At 34.9% G+C, this 23,447-nt stretch overlaps 1 protein-coding gene across 2 annotated transcripts in view; it reads left to right on the top strand.

Moving 5' to 3' along the window:
* Positions 1-23,447, top strand: part of Tmx3 (Thioredoxin-related transmembrane protein 3) — a 98,783-nt gene that overhangs the window by 38,061 nt on the left and 37,275 nt on the right. For both annotated transcript variants that reach the window (XM_090378761.1, XM_090378760.1), the window contains exons 5-8: positions 5,689-5,769; positions 11,620-11,734; positions 20,600-20,744; positions 21,593-21,764. In XM_090378761.1, coding sequence (XP_090234887.1) covers positions 5,689-5,769; positions 11,620-11,734; positions 20,600-20,744; positions 21,593-21,764 — 513 coding nt within the window. The remainder of the gene's footprint in view (positions 1-5,688; positions 5,770-11,619; positions 11,735-20,599; positions 20,745-21,592; positions 21,765-23,447) is intronic.

The raw sequence follows: 23,447 nt of genomic DNA on the forward strand, positions 1-23,447 counted from the left end.
ACCCACTGCCTAAAGGCAGGTTTCTGCACATCTATTCTACAGCTGTCTTTCCGCCGACCGGGCTAGCCAGGTGGGTAAAGTGCCTGCCTGGCAACCCCAAGGTCGCGGGTTCGAATCCCTCCTCGGGCTTGGATCAAAGTACTGCAACTACCAAACACAGCCAACTACCAAAAAAAAAAAAAACTGTCTTTCCGTCTTTCCTCAATTTGAATCTATGCCAAGAGGAAGAATCCCATCAGCATTCAGCTTGCTCAACCTATTCAAGGCCTTATAGACCTTAATCAGATCACCTTACAGGTGCCTACTCTCCAGGTGCTGCAATTTGCAGAACTTAAGCCTTTCTTGGTAAGAGCACCCTTTTGTTCCCCTCATCAGTCTTGCACTTCTTTGTACTCGTTCTAGCAATTCTACATCCTTCCTAAAATGAAGCCTACAGACCTGTACACAGTACTCTAGGTGGAGCCTGACCATTGCCTTGTATAATGGGATAATCACCTCCCTGTCCCTGCTAACAAAATTCCTATATATCATTGACAAGACTCCATGACCTGCCCTGGCAGCCCATCTGCACTGCTCAATGAACTTCATATTCGACTGCACAATTACCCCCAGGTCTTTTTCTCTTTACACTTCTCTGAGTGTAGTACCACACAGTTGGTATGTTTCTCTTGGGTTATTGCTACCCATATGCAGTATTTTGCATTTATCAATGTTAAACTTCAGTTGCCACTTCTCAGCCCAATTTGCCCAACTTATCTAGATCCAGTTGGAGTTGCATACTGTCTTTACTGTCATTAATAATCCTGCCAAACTTTGTATCATCTGCAAACATGGACATTAAAACTGATATACCATCATCAATATCATTGATAAATATACAAAACAACAGTGGACCCAACACCGAACCCCGTGGGACTCCACTAATAACATTAGTCCACGAAGAGTGGCACCCCTTGATTACCACCCTCTGTCTTCTCCCACTCAACCATCCTTTTATCCACTGTAGCAACTTACCCAGAATACCATTCTGCTCCAATTTGTATAGTAGTCTTCCATGTATAACAGTGTCAAAAGCTTTCCTGAAATCCAAGTATATGATATTATATACTTGGATCTTAGAAAGGCTTTTGATACTGTTGCACATGGAAGACTGCTGCACAAATTGGAGCAGTGTGGCATTGGAGGCAAATTGCTGCTATGGATAAAGGGGTGGTTGAGGGGGAGAAGACAGAGTGGTAATCAATGGACACTGCTCATCGTGGACTAATTTTGTGGTACAAGTTTGCAGACGATAGAAAGGTTGGCAGGGTTGTTAAGGACACTACTGACGCTATGCTGCTACAACAGGATCTGGAAAGGTTGAGCAGATGGGCTGAAAGGTAGCAAATGAAGTTTAACATTGACAAATGTAAAGTACTACATATGGGAAACAGCAACTCCAGAGCAATGTATCAACTCTGTAGTACTACACTGACAGTGGTAGAGAATGAAAAGGACTTGGGGGTAATTGTGCAGGCAGATATGAAGTTTTCTGACAGTGCGGACGGGCTGCAAGAGTAGCTCATGGTTTCTTGTCATTGATATACAGGAAAGTTTTCTAGCAGGGATAAGGTGGTGATTATTCCGTTGTATAAGGCAATGGTCAGGCCACACCTTGAGTACTGTATACAGGTCTGGAGGCCTCATTTCAAGAAGGATGTAGAGCTGCTGGAACGAGTACAGAGAAGGGCAACAAGATTAGTGAATGGAACAAAGGGTTGCTCTTACGAAGAAAGGCTTAAGTTTTGCAAATTACAGTGTCTGGAGACTAGGCACTGGCGAGGTGATCTGATAGAGGTGTATAAAGCCTTGAATGGTTTGAGCATGCGTAATGGGATCCTTCTTCTCAGAATAATCACCTGAGAGGGCATAAATTCAAATTGAGGAAAGACAGATGTAGGATAGATGTGCGGAAATTTGCCTTTAGCCAACGGGTAGTTGGTTGGTTGAACAGACTTCCATCCCTTGTTGTTGGAAGTTGATAGCCTAAATAAATTTATGGCTCAGCTGGACAGGTATTTCGAACGAACGGAGGGGTGAAGTGGGATTTTTGCGAGATATAAAACAGGACTGAATTTTAGAAGCATTGATAGCGACTTTACATTTGTCTCACTGGAAAATTACCTGGAGATCAGCAATTGGCAGTGGATATTTGAGAATTTGAAGCTGTTTATGTAGGGCAAACTGTTACTGCAGTTTTGTCTAGATGATCCTACAATGCTTCTTTAACCAGTGACTCCATTATTTTCCCCTGAACACAAGTTAAACTAACAGGTCTACAGTTACTTGTGTCACCTTTTGAACCCCCTTTGTGGATTAGTGATACATTTGAACACCTCCAATCCAAGGAAGCTCTCATAATTATGGCTAAGGGTTTGCTTACTTCCTTTGCTGCCTCCTTTAATATAACTGGATAGATCCCATCCACCCCAGGTGTTTTATGTTTAACTTCAACAATTTCTCCTCCACTTTGCTCTCAGTTAATTAAAAAATCACTTAGCTCCCTGTTAAAGTTTGATAAACCTTTGGCATTCCCCTCATTGAATAACTCCTCATGTGTGAATGTAGATGCAAAATACTCATTCAGTTTATCAGCTACCTGAGCATGATCATCAAAAGTCAACCCATCTATGTTAAGTGGTCCAATCTGATTCATCCCTTTCCTTCTAGAGTTTACATGAGTAAAGAACTCTTTGCTGTTTTTCTTTGCATCCTTTGCCAAAGATTTCTCATAATCTACCTTCGCCTGCCTAACCTCCTTTGTGACTTGATTACAGACTAGTTTATATCTGCCATAGGCTTCTGTGTCGCATGGTATTTTATATGTATCCCATACATTTTTCTTCTCTGCCACAAGCCTCATTAATTCATCTGACATCCATTTAGGCCTAAACCTTGAACAGTATTTCTTAGTTGGAATGAAAAGCCTTGTAGCCTCCAAAATTAAGTGCCGTTTAGAATTCAACATCAGTTGATCCCACTGTACAGAATTTAAAAACTGTCTGAGACCCCTGTAGTCACCTTTACGAAAGCAAAAGCCCTTCCCTTTAGTCTTAATGGTAGTTACATCTTTCCGTAATTCCCACATCAGTACATTGTGATCACTGTCCCCCAGTGGTTTCTTTATCTGCAAATTCTTAATGCATGAATCACTGCTGATAATCAGATCAAGAGTATTACTCCTTCTGATTGCCTCTCGAACATGTTGCTGTAGAAAACAGTCATCCAATAAATCCACAAAAGTCTTGCTAGTGTGGGAATGACCAACCCACAAGTTCCTGTCAATATCTGGAAAGTTAAAATCCCCCATTACTAGACATTCTGATTTACTGGCCCACTCTATTTCTCTGCACAATTGTTCATTATACTCATCAGATTCATTAGGCCTATAATGCACACCTACTCTCATTTTTCCTTTCCCAGTGTCACACCAAACAGACTCAACATTGCATTGTCCACCAACATCAATTGGATGCACTTCGTTAGATTTTATGTTTCTTAACTAACAGCATAACCCCTCCTCCCTTCCTGTCCTGTGTATCTTCTCTGTACACATTGTACTCCCTAAATTCCAATTCTGCACTTCTTATGTTTGTGTGACACCAAGTCTCTGATATATATCCCAACAATATCTGACTTTGATGTCTTGACTAGCACTTCAAGCTCATCAAATTTATTAACGACACTCCTAGCATTGGTGTACATGCAAGTATACATGCACCTGTTTCTACTCTTAGTTACCCTAACACAGACGATGCATTTACTTGTTCCACTACGACTCCCAGCAGTCCTGGAAATCTCCATTGCCTTGCTTTCCAGGCTTCTGCTCATTCTAATAGAAGCAGTGCAAGAATCACTTTTGCCTCTGCCTGGCGGCCACTGTGAACCTTTTAGTCTGGGTATTCCCCCCCCACCCCAAGCTAGCAGTTTTCCGACCCAATGCCTCAATAGCATCAGCAATTATTCTTGCACCCTTTCTATTTAAGTGTACCGCATCTCTGTAATAATAGTCTCTCCTGTCAGCAAGCACAGACCAGGGTGGAAAAAATTCAAAGCCTTGAGCCTTGCACAATCTCTCCAGGGCCGAATTGATTGACAAGGCTCTCATCATATATTCCCTCCTATTGTGTCTGGGCAGAATTGCAGACACTTTCACATTCAATCCTAACTTGCGACATTTTTTTCAACATTAACCTGTACTTGTTGAGTAAATCTGCAGATCTCTTAATGTCATTAGTTCCAACATGTACAATAATATCACCTTTTGTGCCCTTAAAAGATATCTGCTCTACAACGTCATCAATTTTTTCCCCTGGCAGACATACTCTGGTCTTGTTCCACCTAGCCTTCTTGCATAGTATATTCCCCATCTCCCTGACAATAGAGTCAACAACAATAACTAGTTCCTGTGGGACCAGCACATTCTGCCTTGGAGATTGCCTCTGTGCTGCCTGATGCACAGGAGGGAGCTGTGCTGATAAGCTGGGCAGCTGAGAGCTTGATGGGCCCCTCATATTAATTTCTTTGAGGGCATTTACCCTACACCTCAAGCTCTCATAGACTCCCATCAAAACACTGAGTAAGCGCCTAGTTTCTTGACACTCTAGACACCTAGCACACACAAAGACATCCTCCTTGGCTAGATCATGTCCTGTTTCAGCAAACATTTCATATTTTGCGCATTTTCTGAGACTGTGATGCATTGGAGAATTCTCTCTCCCGAGTCACAGCATTCTCGCTAGTCTGTGATCTTTGCTTTGCAGCTCTAGTCTGGGTCATGATTTCCATTTAAATACAATTTAATTAACAATGAAATTTAATAAGATAATATTTTTGATTAATTGATAATACTATATAATAAGCTACCAGATTCCTAATACAGTGCTTCGTATTACACTATTTCTTATCAACTACAATATGGCGGATAGTTCAACAATATTGGCGCCAACACCAGGAGTGTTGGCGCCAAACTTCCAAAAAACACTAGTTAAATTCAAAATAAGAAGCTAACGAATGTTACTAAACCTGTTTAATATCTCTGTAAAACACAATGTAATATGTTAATTAATGAAGAATACGGTAAAATTATCAAAAATACTTATCCCTTTACAGCAGCCAAAAATCCACTGACTGTTCTCTTCTGCGACCAGAGCGCCCTCTGTCATCATCATTCGTCATCAACTTCTGCAGTATATGTATGTGCATACACATATGCACTGATAGTCCCGAGGAAGAACTGCTGATATTGTATGAAATCTGTATTTATAAATCTTCAGAGCACTTTCTCTCTGATTCAATGCATCATTCTCAACATTGAGCCCACTTTTAAAATGATTCAAATGCTGTTTTTGGAATCCTTTTAAATTTTTTTATATATACCTGTGTTTTCATCTAACAGTCATTACTCATAGTTTTTAATTTTTTAACAAAATTTTAAAAGAGTCAAAGAAAATTTTTTTTGTTTTCAAGAACATAGAAATTATCTAGGAAAGAATGTTTCCACATTCTCTCTGTGAAGTTCTGAGATGTCTGTTCATAGGACAGTTTCTTATTCATTGTATACTAATAATTTTTTTTTGATATATTTGCTAAGAATAACATGATGAATAAAACATTTTGTATTATTAAATGAATTATAAATTCTTTCAGTATTAAAGGGCATAAAACAATTGAGTACAAAGGAGACAGGTTAAGAGAAGACATGGTGGACTTTGCTAGGAGGATGAATGGGTAAATTTTGTTTACTTAATGTTTTACTTTTTATTGTTAGATTACTTTTGAAAACCTGTAATTATGGAGGAATCATTGCTTCAATTACCATCTCCATATCTAAAAGTACTCTACTAGAATTCATTGTATTTCATTAGAAAAAAAATAAAAATAATCACCTAAGTAATCATACCCATCAAAATTATGTGCCTATTATCCTCATTAGTTTATAGTGATTTTCACTATTTTCAAACAGACTTTTAGCTATGACAATTATTTTTTATTATTATTGAATTTATGAAATTAATTTTTTTTTTGTGGCTTGCTATTTTTCACTATCAAAAAATAGCAAGCCACATTAGTTTTTGGACTGTGACTAATGCATATGGACACATGCACATTGAAAGATTGACCTCATTTGCTACCAAAAAAAGTGTGACTCATTTTTAACTATTACTCTTAACAAATACACAAAAAACAGTTACTCTGAAGTTGTGAACTTCTTTGGTCAAGTGGCCATACTGGGTATGAAGAGATATTTATTTACTTTTATATTATTTCATTAAAATAAATGTGCATGGAATTTCTTAACTAAAAGTTTGAAGCAATTGCCAAGATCTTATAAAAAGTATTTATATTTGAAAGTTTAGAGGTGACTTTAATTGTAATTTATGAGAAAATTCGAACATAAGAGATAAGCATGCAGCAACCCATAGTGCTACCACAAACCCTATGAAAATTTGGGTTAAATGACTATTATGGCATCTCATTTTTGGCCTTTGACTTTTCAGACTTTTTTTAAATGCAGAATTTTTAATTTTTTTGAGATTTGCTGCTGTCTTTATGAATCACTGTGATTGATGATATTGCCGTAAGCACAACCAAATTATTTTTATTTTTAATATATAATATAAATATAAATTATTTATAATAGTATAAATATAAATATTCATAATATAATATAATATTATAATATATTTTTAATTATAATATATTTTATTAATGATATATTATTTTTATTTATAATATATCTGCCCAGTTTTTTAATTTTTTTGTTTTAGAAAAAACCTGATTGATAATCATTTCAGGTACAGTCCATTCCGGTTATTTGGGACACATCGGGACTAGTGTATTTTGGCCCGATTAAGTGGCTTCCCCAATTATCCGAAGTTTCACGTAAATAGTTAAAAATACAATGTACCCCCCCCCTTACAATTAGTTCACTGTACAATCAAATCACTTTACGACGAACTCACGATAGTAAAGTACCGTTCACCATATGATGTGTAGTAAGCACTCATTGTGATCATGTTTGTGAATTGAATTTTAATTCTATTACACAGCGATTCTAATTAGATAAAATATGAGGAATATTATCCACAGGCTATAAAAGTAAAGATATATTAAGCACAAATTTACCCTTTATTACCTTACCAATTAAAAAATTAAATGATACGTGAAAATCGGAAGAATATACGTGATAATAATTAATATGTACATACGAACTAGTTGACATTCCTGTTCACTGACATTTGTGGGTGGGGGTTAAAATTTAAAACAGTAAAAAGATAAGTAATCAATAACAAAGAACACAGCACACACAAATTGCAAGTAACACGATATGCACAAGTGAGAACGGAGTAACGAGCTACAAAGCTTTAAAAATAGGAATGAAGAGAAGATCTAAAAATTAATTTTTTTATATGATTGAAGATTTCATGGAAGTGTAAACTCATTTCACCATAATAACCCACAGAATTCCAGCTGTCGGTATTATCGCAAATTCAGTAAGATCGAGTTTACTGTCCGTTTATGATAGATTTCGCTAACAGAAAAGACCAATAAACAGGTGACTGCTAATTGTTTTATGGTTGTGACCTCCAGAATTTCGACCGAACCACGTGGTACCATCGGAGACAATCGTAGGGTAATTTCCATTGCTGCGGTCTCCTGCCCCGATTAAACGTCATTTTGTCCCAATTAAGCGAAGTAAACCCTGGCTATTTTCTCGATTGGTTTCTGTTTTTTAAGATTTGCCCCAAATAAATTGCTGCCCCGATTAACCGGTGGCCCAAATAACCGGAATCCACTGTATTTGAAACAGTTACATGATTAAGTTGGCTTCTCATTGAGAATTTTGATGCCCTTTTAAATATTCAAAACGTCTGAAAGCATTTTTTCATAGCATCATTCCTTCCATTTTTAGAAACCTCATTTGTCATTGTCTCATGGAAAACTTTCACTGAGGTAGCTTATGATATCAAATGAATAAATAAACAATTTTCCCTGAGTGTTTTTTCCCATGATTGGTGTTTTGTGCATATATGAAAGCAATATAATCTGGTTCCTGTAAATACTAGCATGAATGGTAGTATTACATAATGTCACAAACATTGCTGTCACCCCTTTCTCTCTCCCTCTCCCTCTCCCTTTGTGTCTCTGTTTTCCATGTGGTTGGGTCTTCACAATATAAACAAGTGAGAGACTTTCTTTGTGTGATTTCTGATGGTTTCCTACTTTTATTTCACTTCCATTGTCTTTACTATTTTTTTTTTTTGAATTTGGCAATAGGGATTTTATATATACTAAAGCAAAATAAGGACATCTTTGAAAGACATCTGTGGTTTTCCTCCATTGCAACTACAGATAAACAAATTTTATTGCTGTTGATGAAAACTTTAAAAAGTTCTGGATGGTAGACAGGCTTCAGTGGACTCAGACAAAGCAAATTACAGAGAGAAGTTCCTCCTCACCCCCTGAATTCTGGCTGAAAAATGCCAAGTACATCAATGAGGTTGATTCCATTCTGAAAGAGATATACAAATTTTATGAGTTTTCCTGAGGAGGAAATATTTAAAGAATTTATTTAAAAAATTCTGCAACTGCAAATTCTGAAATTTGTACCTCCATGCTGTGAGATGGATTGCCAATAAAGTTAGTGTTCTAGCTGCCCTAGTTAAGAATTGGCATTGCATCATTATGCACCTTTAAAGCATTGCTGACAGTGTACAGAAGGGTAGTGTTACTGTAGTTGTTAAGGGACTTTTGAGAAAATTGAAAGATATGTGACATTTTTTAGTGCCTTCTAAAGCATATTTCTCTTATTTCAAAAGTGTTACATTATATGGATTGTTCAACTTCATGCTCAGAATACTGTGAGTATACTTGCTTCACTGAAGAATTTTCCAGATTTCCACGAAAAATTTCTTAGTGACACCTCTGGCAGGAAATATCTTTAAAATTGCATGGGATGGGTATATGATAAAACCTTAGTGACCCAGTCTAAGGAGAGGAAGGAGTAATCCGAATTAGTGAAAAGTCTGAATGATAGAATATAATCTACAAGGTTTGATCAAAACTTTTGGCAAACAATCTTATAATTCTTGAGGCGCCTCCGTAGCCAGGTGGGAAGGAGCAGCAGTGCGTAGCACGCTCCTTGATTAGACCGGGGTTCGAGCCCGTCACCACCAAATACGGAGGATGCGGAAAGGTCAGGGAATGACCACTGCATATCTCGGAGCAATATGGCCTTAGTTGCTAATGCTCTTAAAAACCAAATAACAAACAAACAAACAATTCTTGAATGCAAAGCAGTGGCTTTGCATTCAAGAATTGTAAGATTGTTTGCCCAAATCCTTGAATGCAAAGCTACTGCTTTGCATTCAAGGATTACAAGATTAGTTTACAACATCTTTTTAATATGCATGCACCAAGTTTTAACTTATTGCTACATGTCAGTCTATTCAAAAGTTGCTTTGAATGAACACTTGTTTTCTTATCTGTTGCATGTACTGAAAAAAAAAAAAATTAAATTTGAACAACAAAAATTTTTGAGGACAAAAACATTCCTGTTGTGCCATGCTTACTTTATTTGCATGATTTGGCAACATGTAACTCTCAGCTATTCAAAATTAAAACAGACCTTGAAAGGAGAACAGTTTGAGTCAATTCAAGAAATCTAGTCAAACGTGAACTGCCTAAAAGTATTCACTAAAGAAGACTTCCAAAAATGTTCTATCATCCAAAACAAGTATGTTAAGGAGATTATATTGAAGTATGTTAAGAGTGTAAAAAGTTTCTTTAGCAAGATTCTTCTTAAAATCATATTAAACAGAATCTCAAGAAAACTTCTAGAAGAAATGCCAGAAGAGCAAGCAGGTTTCAGAAGGGGCAGAGGAACCAGAGATCCGATCTCTATGACTGATTATTGAAAATTTTGAAAATTGCAAAGAATTCAATGTTCTAGTTGTTTTGTGTTTTATAGATTATGCAAAAGCATTTGATTGTGTTCAACATGAGAAATTATGGGAAACGATGACTAATATGGGTTTCCCAATCCATAATTCAGCTGATTAAGCTATTGTACCAGGAACAGGAAGGAACTGTGAGAACCAACATGGGAAATGCCAACTTTTTTACAATAGGTAACGGTGTCGGGCAAGGCTGCATTTTGTCACCTCATCTTTTTATTTTTAATCTTTGTGCCAAATATCGTGCATGAAGCTTTGGAAGATTTAGAGACTGGCATCAAAATTGGAGGACTAAAGATAAACAACCTTTGTTATGTAGATGATACTGTGCTAATATGCAATTCTAAGGATCATCTTAAAGAAACTTTGAGGAGAGTATGTGAAGCAAGTAAGAAAAAAGGATTGTTTCTGAATGTGTGTAAAACTAAAATTATGGTGATTGGTGATAATCTCGGTTCCACTAAAGTGAAGGTTAATGGGCAAGATATCGAACAAGTTGATGAATTTGATTACTTAGGTTCAAGAATAAATAAAAATAGTGACTGCTCAAGCAATGTAAAGAGATGACAGGCAATTGCTAAAACATTGGTCACTGATCTAACAAAATTATGGAGAGATCAAGATCTGCCCCTAAAGATGAAACCGAGAATCATTGATTCATTAATTTTTCCAGTTGCCGCTTATGGATCTAAAGGATGGAATCTGAAAAGAGTTGACAGGAAGAAAATTGGGGCATTTGAAATGTGGTGTTACAGGAGAATACTGCATATTGCTTACTTGGATCGAAGAACAAATGAGTGGGTATTGAATAAAATTGGCAGGCCTAAAATTCTTCATAGCATCAACAAAAGAAAACTGAAGTTTTTTAGTCATGTAGTAAGAAGGGAAAACTTTCTGTTCAAGAATATATTGAAGGAAAAATCGTGGGGGAAGAGGTGCAACTAGGTGGAAGGATGGGATCAGTGAACTTCTGGGCATGACATATTGCGATGCTGCTCGTAGAGCACATGATCGATGCAGTTGGAGAAATTTGTTGGTGGTCACAACAGCTTCTCAGGGAGCTATGTGACTGGAAGAAGAAAGAGTGTAAGCATTTATAATTGAATAAAATTAATTTTTTACAACATTTACTGAACTCTGATTAAACCTTGCATATGTATATTTCCAAGTGGTAGTTGCTTGTTTTACTTGCATATTTATTTTATGTACATATTATTGCCTGCATAAGAACTGTTACAAAAACAGGGAGGCGTCTCCATAGCCAAGTGGGAAGGAGCAGCAGTGCGTAGCACACGCTTCTTGATTAGACCGGGGTTCGAGCTATACTGTAAAATTTTTAATAGATTATATTTTATTGGCTTTTTTTTTTATTATCCTGACTTTTGGCTCATATTGTATTTATAAGTATCTCTATATATATTAATGTCAGAAAAGAATAGCAAAAGAACAGTGAATGTGTGTAAAGTACTTTTTGTAAAGTATTTGCCAAAATATGCATTTCTTGTATTTTATGTAGCCATTCCATAGATAGAAAAGAGAGATGGATAGATATTATTTGAACAATTTAATAAAAATTTTTACCAACTATATCACATAGGTTTTTTTTTTCTCCTCCTTACAGCCCTACTGTTCGGCATTTTCTCAGTTGTGATGATTTTCAAAATGCAAGGAAATCTCATAAAGTGTTTTTCTTGTATGTTGATGGGGAGAAAACAACAGAAAAGGAAGAAATAAAGGTATATTCTTCCATAATGTTTTCATCGTCTTATTTAGTATACAGAACTTTAAAATGAAACAGTAAAAGAATTATGCAACTAAATATTTTTAATCAAATAATTAAGTTATATTTTTATTTAATATTTACTCTTTATTAGTAATGCAATATATGGCTATTGTACAGAAGAATCATTCTATATGTTACTATAATTACATATTGAAGCTTGTGCATAAAAGCTTTGCACTTTCCCATAAAGAATGGCATATTGCTGTTTATTCTAAGTGAGTACCATTTTAAATGAATCATTTCAAAGATTATTATGCCTTCACCAGTGAGTAACTGGGTATTTTCAGTGTAGGAAGAGGCAACTTAAGAGTCATAAGTCTCAACAGTATGAGAGTTGCAAAAGGGTGTAGATGTAAAGCTTCAAGCTACAGAAGATATATAAACTCATAATACAAGTGGCACAAATGTATCATTCTTTAACTATAATGGCAAATCAAAATTTGTGCATAATAAATACATATATACAGTAGAACCTGGATAAGAAATTCCTGCATAAGAAGTTTTCCCCTGTACTAGGTTTGGTTTTTAGTTCCCAATTTCAGCTCTATATATTGTAATGTATTAGTTTCCCAGGTAAAAAGCTTTCCCACATAAAAAGTACAAGATAAAGAATACACAGTGTATTATTATAACGATATTTTCCCACTTAATACGTTTTTAAAATATAGAAATTCTTTATTTTTATATTAAAAAAATATTAAACAGTATAAACATTTTGGTAATCGAACATCATTTTAATCATGTTTCGTAATCGAATGTCATGTTAGTTTGTAGTAAATCACCGAAGTAGCTGAAATGGCATCTTTTGGTTACCGATGGATACCGTCTAAAATTATGCTCTGCACTAACTTGTTCAATTAATGAATTTTCAATAGTCTGAGGTTTTTAGCCCTAAAATCTTTTTAGTATAAACATTTTGATATAATGGAAGTGACGTATTGCAGTTGTTTTCATTGATATCCATAATTGGATAATGTTGACTACTTTAAGCGTTTGCTGTTAACTTCTGATGGTTCTGAACAGTTCTGAATGTTGAAAGCTGAATTTATAATACTTTTATTTATTTCTGTAGATTATTTTCTGTAGTATTCTCTAAATAAAACCGTATATTTGTTTATCTACCATGTTGGCCCCAGTTATCCATCATCTCCTTGGCAGTTTTATTTTAACGCTGCAAATATTAATTTATTAATTGTACTGATTATATTTTTCTAATTTGAAAGGTTATAAATGGAAGCATGAACTTTGGAGTTCCTCCTTCCTGCTTGGTAATGAGTTTAATGAACAGAATGTTAAGCAATTAGAAATCCTCAGTTTAAAAATGTTTCCCATAGGTAGATTACAATATTTATAAATTCTGAAAATAGTGCTTAAAAATCATTTATAACTTATGTATGTGTATCTTTTCATTTTTATTTGGGTAGTTAATATTTCATGCCTTTAGGTCATTTTCCCTTCTAAGAAGTTCTAAACCTCCACTTACCTGGAAAACTTCATAATAGGCTTCTACTGTGTGTGTGTGTACAGTAGACGCTCCATTTTCCAGGATAGATGGTAAAAAACAAATCCCGGTTAATCCAAAAATACAGAAGTCCTGACATACATAAGAGATACGTTCCAGGACTTCTTACTTCATTGAGTTTTACGTAACTTGGGACTGTCAATAATAATATAGTAACATATTGCTACTAGATTATTACTGACAAATCTGAATTCAGCGTGATACTTGTTAATGTTTGACCATTCTCATATATTCTTATTAATTTAATTTTCTGATCCAAATTGATCGCTTTCCTTTTCTTGGTAGATTTACTAGTACTGCTGTCACTTATTTTCTTAGTCGGCACCATGATAACGGTCAAAGTGAAAATTTCTGTGAAGAACTTCACAGGGTTAAGGCAAAAACTCACTTATTATCATCCCGTGTGAGCTCACATTTTACTAAAACACATTTCTGGAGGTCACGACCATAAAACAATAAAAACAATTTGCACTTTCCGTGTCATTGGGCTTTTCTGTTAGTGCATTTAATTATAAACGGGTAGTAAACTCGATCTTATTGCATTTGCGAAAATACCGATATCTGGAATTCTGTGGGTTTTTACATTATTATGGTGAAATGTGTGTCCCCTTCGCTGAAATCTTTAGTCATATAAAAAAATAAAACCATAAATAAATTGTAAGAATCTTCTCTTCTTTCCTATTTTTTTGCTTGTTACTCCGTATCTCACTTGTGCAATTTGTGCATGCTGTGATCGTCATTATTGATTGCTTATTATTTTTTTTTTTTGTTTTAAATTTTACAATCCTAAAAAAAAAAAAAAAAAAAAAAATTGAGTGAAAAATAAATTTACATAAATCCATAGTTCCGTAAGTCGGGGACTTTCTATATTGAAAAATGTTCAGCAACCTAAGTAAAAAATATGGCAATAGATAAAAAAATGAAAAAAACTTACCACGTACTACTCGCGTGTCCAATACGATGCTTCCCTTTATTTTTTGTGATGTCGATTTTAAATCTACAGGAAAGCTATTAGAGGGAAGCTACTAGATTTTAAATCTAATAGCTTCCCTGTATTTTTTATGATGTTGCGTATGGTTTGGTCACCAACTTTATAATGTTCCCTTAAAGATTTAACGAATGCACAGTTTTCAAACTTTCGAATAATTTCAAGTTTTTGTTTAACTGAAAGAGCAACTCTTTTGCATTTATCCATAATTTTTGCGATTTTTAAACAGAAAAAAAAAAAATTACTATAAAAAAAATTTCAACATCCCTGACATAAATAACGAAACAAAATTTGTCTTTTTGCGGTGCAGTGGAACACAACAATTGAGACGATGTACTAAAACAAACTAAACATTTTTTTTTTTTTTTTTTTTGAGTGGCAGGTGTGAAGACAAGCGGGGGGTTGCAAGATAATAGGTACATTAATCTCCCAATGACTACTTATAATGCCACTTCTTGTCGCTTGTCGACTTGCAAAACATCTGTTTATACCTAGTTATTATTTGAATTTTATGATTTTTGGTTGGTTTTTTTTTTTTTTTTTTTAATTTGGAGTCTTGAAGTATCCCGGTAAATCGAGAGTCTGCTGTATATATATATATATATATAAAAATATATATTGTGAAATTTAACTAGTTATGATAAAAAAGAAAAGAAAATTAGTATCAAGCTTCAGTGGCTTCATTAGTGCATAATCCACCGCAACTAAAATAAATATAAATAAACATATGCCACTTGCATGGCAAACCAGTAGAGCGAAAGTAAAAGTAAATCATATATAATGAAACAATATTGTAGAAGGAATGCTCCTAATGTAATTTAGAAAATCCAAAATATGACATCAAGTAACAAAAATATTTTAGAATAAGCCAATTAATTAAAATTTATCAGCACTCCCTTGATGGCACTAGGTCCAAATTATGTAAATTATCACTAATAATGTAGACGAAAACTAGCCACAACACTGGACCAACAAAACTAAAAATGAAAATGAAATAAACTGAACAATACATCTCGTCTTGACAGGGGACCAGAAAGCCAATAATAGTCAGGGAGTCAATTCATTTCGAACATTAGACAAATCCATGCAAAGATGAATCAATACAAAGATTGATCCTCAAATCCATTATTTTTTCACTGCATAAGTACGTTAATATTTTTACTGCAAATGAAACCAATAGTTGTGCATTTATTTAACTTTGCAGTTGCTACTTTTGAGATTAAAATTAAGCCTTATATGTCTCATCCATATTTTTTTTCTGTATTGTGTATTATTAACTTATAGTTTTATGTGTGAGTTGTATGAATCAGCGTTGGGCAGTGTATTATTAAGTAATATATGTCTCTGTTTATATTTAAATGCTAGCTTAGATGTTGAACTAAGCTGTAGCTTTCACAGAATTGTAATAATCTACACTGTATTAAGCTAAACTAGATCTTTAATTGAATATATTCCAGTAAAGAGGTCATTAAAGTTGAATAAATCATAACTGTCTGTATAAAGTTTGACCTGAATGCAGAATCTAGCACTGATTGAGTTTCTGAATTGCATCAAAATAGCATTCTATAACTTTAGGATTAAGTGTCCCAAATTTGATTTATTAATTCAACAGTATCATGCTTAATCCTTTCTGAAGTAAATATACTTTTAATGATTTTAATAGCAGATGGACTAGGTATATGGAATTAAAATTAAAGTTTCAAAAGAACTGTTTGAAATTTGACATGTGAACCAGGATTTCTAAAGACAATAGTAACAGTGTGAAATGTTATCTTTATAACCCACAAAAAATGCCAACCCTCTGAATGAAAATGAGGGCTGATGACCCTCCTATGTGTGTGTCCTGTGGTACAACTTTAACTATCAGACACCTTTTAATTGACTGTCCAGATTTTAGCAATATCCGTTTTACCGCTTTTAACCATCTGACTGAGCCGTATACACTCAGTCAGATTTTATCTGACAATGACAATGTGTCTGCTGTTTTTAGCTATTTTAAATTAATAAAAGTTTTTAATTGTATTTAATTTATGCTTTTGTTACATTATTATATATTTCGACATGGTGGCCTTACTAATTAGGTCACCGAGAATTTAAACTTTTTAAATATTACCTAGTCTTGGCGCATTATGGCCACAGCTGCCAATGCGCCATAAAAAACCAAACCAATCAATCAATCAATCAATCTGAATGAAAATCTCTTGTATCTTCATGGAAGAAAAAAAAAATTGTTTGACAGGTCCAGCAGTGAAGTTATGCTAAAGTTATTATTTTTTTACTATAAGGCGGCGCCTCTGTAGCCAGGTGGGCAGGAGCAGCAGTGCGTAGCACACGCTTCTTGATTACACCGGGGTTCGTGCCCGTGCCCACCAAAAACGGAGGATGTGGAAAGGTCAGGGAATGACCACCGCATATCCCCGGAGCAATATGGCCTTAGTTGCTAATGCTCCTAAAAAACAAATAACTTGAACTTGACTATAAGGCATAATCCATTATGAATTTATACCATATTTGAAGATTAGTTGCAAAAGGCATAATATGATATGGGTTTAAATTAACTATATAATATTGGTGTAGATACACCATAGTTTACCCATAAATTAAACTACTTAAGTAGTGTGAAAGGCATTGTTTTTAATTGTATCTCGTATTGTGGTTACCTTCCCAACGAGATACTAGTTATTGCACTACTTTGATTAAGTAACGCTTCTCTAGTAAAGAAGACTAATGTTATTTATTCTCAGTGGATACCACCACCCAGACAGCACTGTTTCAAAGCTGTTAGCCTATCATCGGTGGGTGGTCAGGTATCCAGATAATGCAAACATGCCATCATATTATCTTTGCATTATCTGGATACCTGCCCACCCACCGATGATAGGCCAACAGCTTTGAAACTGTGCCGTCTAGGTGCTGGTATCCACTGAAAATAAATAACATTAGTCTTCTCTACTAGAGAAGCGTTACTTATTTGAAGTAGTGCAATATCTGGTATCTCATTGGGAAGGTAGCCACAATATGAGATTCATTTAAAAATGATGCCTTTGACACTACTTAAGTAGTTTAATTTATGGGTAAACTATGGTGTATCTACACTGATATTATATAACCAATTTATACCACACTATTAATAAGACCATCTACCTAGAAATCATTAAGCACTTAAGAGGTGCATGAACAACACTTTTAGAAAAAAGGAACTGATCTGTGGGCTAGGAATAATTTCTCAGTACCTTACCAAACATACTGTAACTGCCTCATACCATCCTCTTTACTCACTAACTTTCTGCCATTAGATATTTATTTATTAATTTTTTTTACAAACTAAAGAACGTAAAGAACTCACTAAAAGGAAATATTCTGAAAACAATCAAATAACTTTCAAAAGAAGGGCACCATTTTTTATTTTTTCATGCAGTTATGTGGCCAGTAGAAACAATAGCCAAGGGTTTTGAAAAATAAAATATGTAATTATGGTAAATAGTATAATTGTTTAAATAAAAATAAAAAACCCTTTCTGGAATGCTTTTGATTCTATTTTGGTAACAGCTTTACAAAGTGGTGTTTATGTAAATCAATTTTTTATTACTTGATGCTAGCATTAGCATTAGCATTAGTAGAGGCATTTGATGCAAGAAAGCAAGCTTATGCAACATCAGCCAAAAAAAAACCCACTTCCACTTCACCCCTCTGTTCGTTCAAGATACCTGTCCAGCTGATCCTTAAACTTATTTAGGCTATCAACCTCCACTACAAGGGATGGAAGTCTGTTCCACCAACCAACCACCCGCTGGCTAAAGGCAAATTTCCGCACGTCTATCCTACATCTGTCTTTCCTCAATTTGAATTTATGCCCTCTCTGGTGATTATTCTGAGCTAGAGGAAGAATCCCATCAGCATTGAGCATGCTCAAACCATTCAAGGCTTTATACACCTCTATCAGATCACCTCGCTGGTGCCTAGTCTCCAGACACTGTAATTTGCAAAACTTAAGCCTTTCTTCGTAAGAGCACCCCTTTGTTCCATTCACTAATCTTGTTGCCCTTCTCTGTACTCATTCCAGCAGCTCTACATCCTTCTTGAAATGAGGCCTCCAGACCTGTATACAGTATTCTAGGTGTGGCCTGACCATTGCCTTATACAAGGGAATAATCACCTCCTTATCCCTGCTGGAAAAATTCCTGTATATCATTGACAATACTCCATGAGCTACTCTTGCAGCCTGTCTGCACTGCTCAGAGAACTTCATATCTGCCTGCACAACCACCCCCCAAGTCCCTTTCATTCTCTACCACTGTCAGTGTAGTACCACACAGTTGATACGTTGCTCTGGGGTTGCTGTTTCCCATGTGTAGTACTTTACATTTGTCAATGTTAAACTTCATTTGCCACCTCTCAGCCCATCTGCTCAACCTTTCCAGATCCTGTTGCAGCAGCATAGTGTCAGTAGTGTCCTTGACAACCCTGCCAACCTTTGTATCGTCTGCAAACTTGGACATTAAGCTTGATATACCATCATCAATATCATTTATAAATACAGAAAACAATAATGGACCCAACACTGAGCCCTGAGGGACTCCACTAATAACATTAGTCCACGATGAGCAGTGTCCATTGATTACCACTCTCTGTCTTCCCCCCCTCAACCACCCCTTTATCCATAGCAGCAATTTGCCTCCAGTGTCACACTGCTCCAATTTGTGTAGCAGTCTTCCATGTGCAACAGTATCAAAAGCCTTTCTAAGATCCAAGTATATAATATCAAAGCTATTCCCTGCATCCAGTTCTTTTGTGACTGCATCATAGTATCCAATCAAATTGGTCAGGCAAGACTTCCCCTTAACAAAACTATGCTGTGTCCGAGCTATAACTGAAGTCTTGTCTAAATGATCCTGCAGTGCTTCTTTAACCAGTGCCTCCATTAATTTTCCTGGAACAGAAGTTAAGCTCACAGGTCTATAATTACTTGTGTCAGCCTTTGATCCTCCTTTGTGAATTGGGGTCACATTTGCACATTTCCAGTCTATGGGTACCTCCCCTGAGTCCAAGGAAGCTCTCATAATTATGGCTAAGGGTTTGCTTACTTCCTATACAAGTAAAGTAAACACATGGTACAAGTAAACACATGGGTTGTGTTAGGGTAGCTAAGAATAGAAACAGGTGCAGGTATACTTGCGTGTACACCAATGCTAGGAGTTTAGTAAATAAATTTGATGAATTTGAGGATGATGATGATGATGTTACCAACAGCAAATTCAACAGCAAATTGAGGATGATGATGATGATGATGATGTTACCAACAGCAAATGCTGTTCACTTGTGTTGCTGTACATGTGCATACACATTTCTTTTAGACTAAAAGTTAAGTTAACAAGTAGTTATTACAATTATGCTGTGATAATTCCCTTTGTTATCAGCATTAGGTTCCAAAACCTCTGATGGTTCTTTAGTCACCTGCACAACTGCATTATGTCAATAGTTAAATTTACTGACAATAAACCAAACAGAAAAATAGCTAATAATACATTTACCTGTATGTTGCCATTACAGCCTAGTTTGCTGTTCCACCAGTAAACCCAAAATCAAATCAAACCCATATGTTGCAATGTTATAGCTTAATCCTATTAAGCTATCCATTTTTAAGAGTGTTAATGGTTGCCATATAAAAATGTTATGGCTTTGACCACATGCACAACTGGTATCTACATCCCCAAGAAGCCAGCAGAGGTTTCAGAATGGTATGCTGAAAACAAGTTAATTATTAAGATGTATGAAGCATAATAATTATTAGTTATTTCTTAATAGAAATAGCCTGCAAAGTAAACTTTAAACTCTTTAAATAATTCATAAAATGAACATGAAACTTTCTTAGATGCTTTCACAATACTGACAGAATGGTAGAAAACGTTTTTATATGGAAACCTTTTACCTTCTTAAAAATGGATAGCATAATAAAAAGAAATGGATTATAACGCTATAATCTTTCAAAGTATAGATAAATATCTTATTTTCTGCTCTATTTGGTTTGATGTCAGTAAATTTAACTGTGGACAGTAAGTTGTAAAATTAGGAATTAGATAATAAGTGTAGAATTAATTGGGTTTCTTTGCATAATCCTATTTACTGTGCACCCAGGTATGCAACAAATACTTATACACATTACATTCTCATATCTGCATGCTATAAATGTGTATACAATTTCTTCCACAAATATCAAAATATAGACTTCTCTGGCTGGAGCCAGAGGATTCTGTATTCTATAGCCGTATTGTGGCCTAAAGTGAAAATTTATTTATTTATATTTACAGGATCAGTTCACAAGAATAGCTGAAGAATTCCAGCCAGTTATGTATTTCTACACAGCTCCTCCTCGTTGTTTATCAACAGAAGGATTGTCCCAGTCTGATCCTGCGGTATATGTGTTTAAGGATAACAGGAGTTACAAGTTTGAAAGTATTACTGCTATTTTATTTCATAAATTTTAATATACGCTGTGCTTTCTCAAAAGTATATGAACTCCCCCCCCCCTCCAATATACTTAAGTATGTCAACTCAGCTGTTATGAAATAAATCAGTCGACTACTGAGTGCTGGGCACTCAGGATGAAGGATCTGTAGTCACGAATGGTCGTTAGTGTAGTATCTCAAATAGAGAGCTTTATGGTAACTGAAAAATGTTTCTAGTACCCTGGCTTGGCCTAAAACTGAGGAACTAATGAAAACGTCTATTTGAGCCTTTCCAGTTGTTGTGAATGACAAGGGTGGGGAAGTGACTCCGACTTCTTCCTGGAGAAGCGAAGTCTTAGGGGAGAAGCGACTGGCAGATGAGGGCTGTGCAGGTGCCTACCCACCACTGCCGCCTCAACACTGGCTCTCTGAGTACCTCCTTGCCGGGACAACTCCAGCTTTGAAAATTGTTAAAAAATACTTTTCATCGCAAAATTTATAAACAACTTTATAGAAATTTTAACTAACTATTCAGCAACATTTTTGTCACCAAAATCACAAATTATTTTAAAAATTGCAGTAAGAATGGTCTGAAATTTACATGAAGCTGATTGGACAATTAAAGCAAACTTAAGTATTTTTCATTATGTACCATTTCCATGCTAATAGTAATGGACTTGTAAGTCTTATGGCAACGCTTTTGCTCTAAGGCTTACAAATTTATGCCCTTGCTAAAATGTGATTTAAATGATGATTGTATAAATTCTCATATGTCACCATATGCATTCTGTACATGTATAGGGTGCATATGAAGCATATTTAAATAGTATTTGAAGTGCCATTAATATTTTTCAGATGAAATCTCGGACAACACTACTCTCTATGGCTGGGTAAATAAAGAACGGTTTCCTACCTTCTTTAAGGTGACTAATGGCAATTTTCATCAGCTTATTAAAACTGACAAATACATTGCCATTGCAGTACTTGCAGAAAATCAGATCGGAGGCTTAACTTTGAAGATGCAAGAGTAAGCTTTATTTATTTCAATTAAGAATTTTTATTTATTTTTTATTTTTTTTGATTATAGATAATAATTTATTGTTTAATAAACATAGTTACTTCCAGATCAGGTAAATACAACTTAGATGTATACAGTACAAGTGAATATTTATGAAATCCATTCTTATAATAATGATATATGGTTTATTGCAAATTGGCATTTTTTATACAGTTGCGTGGCAAGCAGACAAAGTCATAAAAAAGTAAATAAATAATACACTGAAGAATGACTGGTGATTAAAGTGAGATTTACATAATAATATAATTTATTTACAATATTATATGGCATTTAAGCAATGCATTCAAGGATTATCTTATTGGCTTTTTTACAAGACACTTTGTCTCTTATAAATAAAATAAATAATCATAAATTTTCTATTTATACTCTGGGATGGCCACATAGGATCATAGGAGTTATCAGTTTCTGGGTCATAGATAAAGATCATGTCTCACTCCCAGTAATAAGCGAACTCAAGAAATTTATACCTTTCTGGTGTGATAGTCCTTACATCTTGACTGTGCTGCTTCACCATCAAAAGCTGATACACACTGATACAGACTTTGTTTCTAACAACTAAAATAAAATGCATGATAATTACTATCAGAACACTTTCTGTTCATCAAGTTATAGCGAATAACAGCCTGTTATTGCAAACAAATATTTGGCTTTCATTACTACTGTCCTCTACTCTAATCACTGATAATGGAAGCAGTTATCAATGGCTAATTCCTTCTAGTTATTCCTGATGACAGGAATTATAAGACCAGCTTTGTCTTATGTTTTACTAAAAATAGATTAAAATAAGAATTTTTATTTATTTTTTTTTTTTGGGTATGTTAAAAAACTAAGTCTGCTCTGTGTGCAATATCTGTCACTTTGTAATGTAATCGCTTATATAAAAATCTTAATTTTACTAAAACATGTCTGTTGTATAATGGCAATAAGGAAAATCTTTGTAAAATATATAAAATCTTCTGTGAAAAGTAGAGGCTCCATCATTTCTCAGTAGAGCTCAAATAAATTTTTGCTGTATCCTTTCCAATACTTGAATGGTAGTAGTGCCACCTGGGACCACTATGTATTCCAGTATAGAAAGAACTAGTGTAGTGTATAGGTAATGGAATATGGTTACATTATTAAGCAAAACTGAAAATCTTTGAATGGAGCTTAGCATTTTGTAGTCCAGTCTTGGGAATTTGTGCAATGTGGGCACTAAAAGGAGCATTAGAGGTGAACAAAATTCCTAAATCCATTTGCTTATGAACTCAATGTATAATAAAGTTATATATAGCATATTTGGAATACACATTTTTCTTTTTAGGATTAGTGAACATTGTGGCTTCGCATTTAACAATATTTTAATCTTAACTGTTAGTTGACAGCCAGTCAAATTTCAGTTGGCTAGCATAATTCAGCCTGACAAAGTTTTTAGATAAATGAATAGCTGAAAAAAGTTTCAGATATTGATACATTGTTGCCATATAGCAATAATAAAATGGAGGAGCCCTTAAAACATAAAACTAGATCATTCAGATAAACAATTAAAAAGAAGAGGGCAAAGCACACAGAGAAATGGGGGAGAAGGAAGAGAGAGAGAGAGAATACATCCATATTAAGTCTGTTCATAAAAACTCGCAAATTTTTGTTGGC

This window comes from Mastigoproctus giganteus, chromosome 7, assembly GCF_048544385.1.
Source record: "Mastigoproctus giganteus isolate SK-2022 chromosome 7, ASM4854438v1, whole genome shotgun sequence".
Lineage (NCBI taxonomy): Eukaryota > Metazoa > Arthropoda > Arachnida > Uropygi > Thelyphonidae > Mastigoproctus > Mastigoproctus giganteus.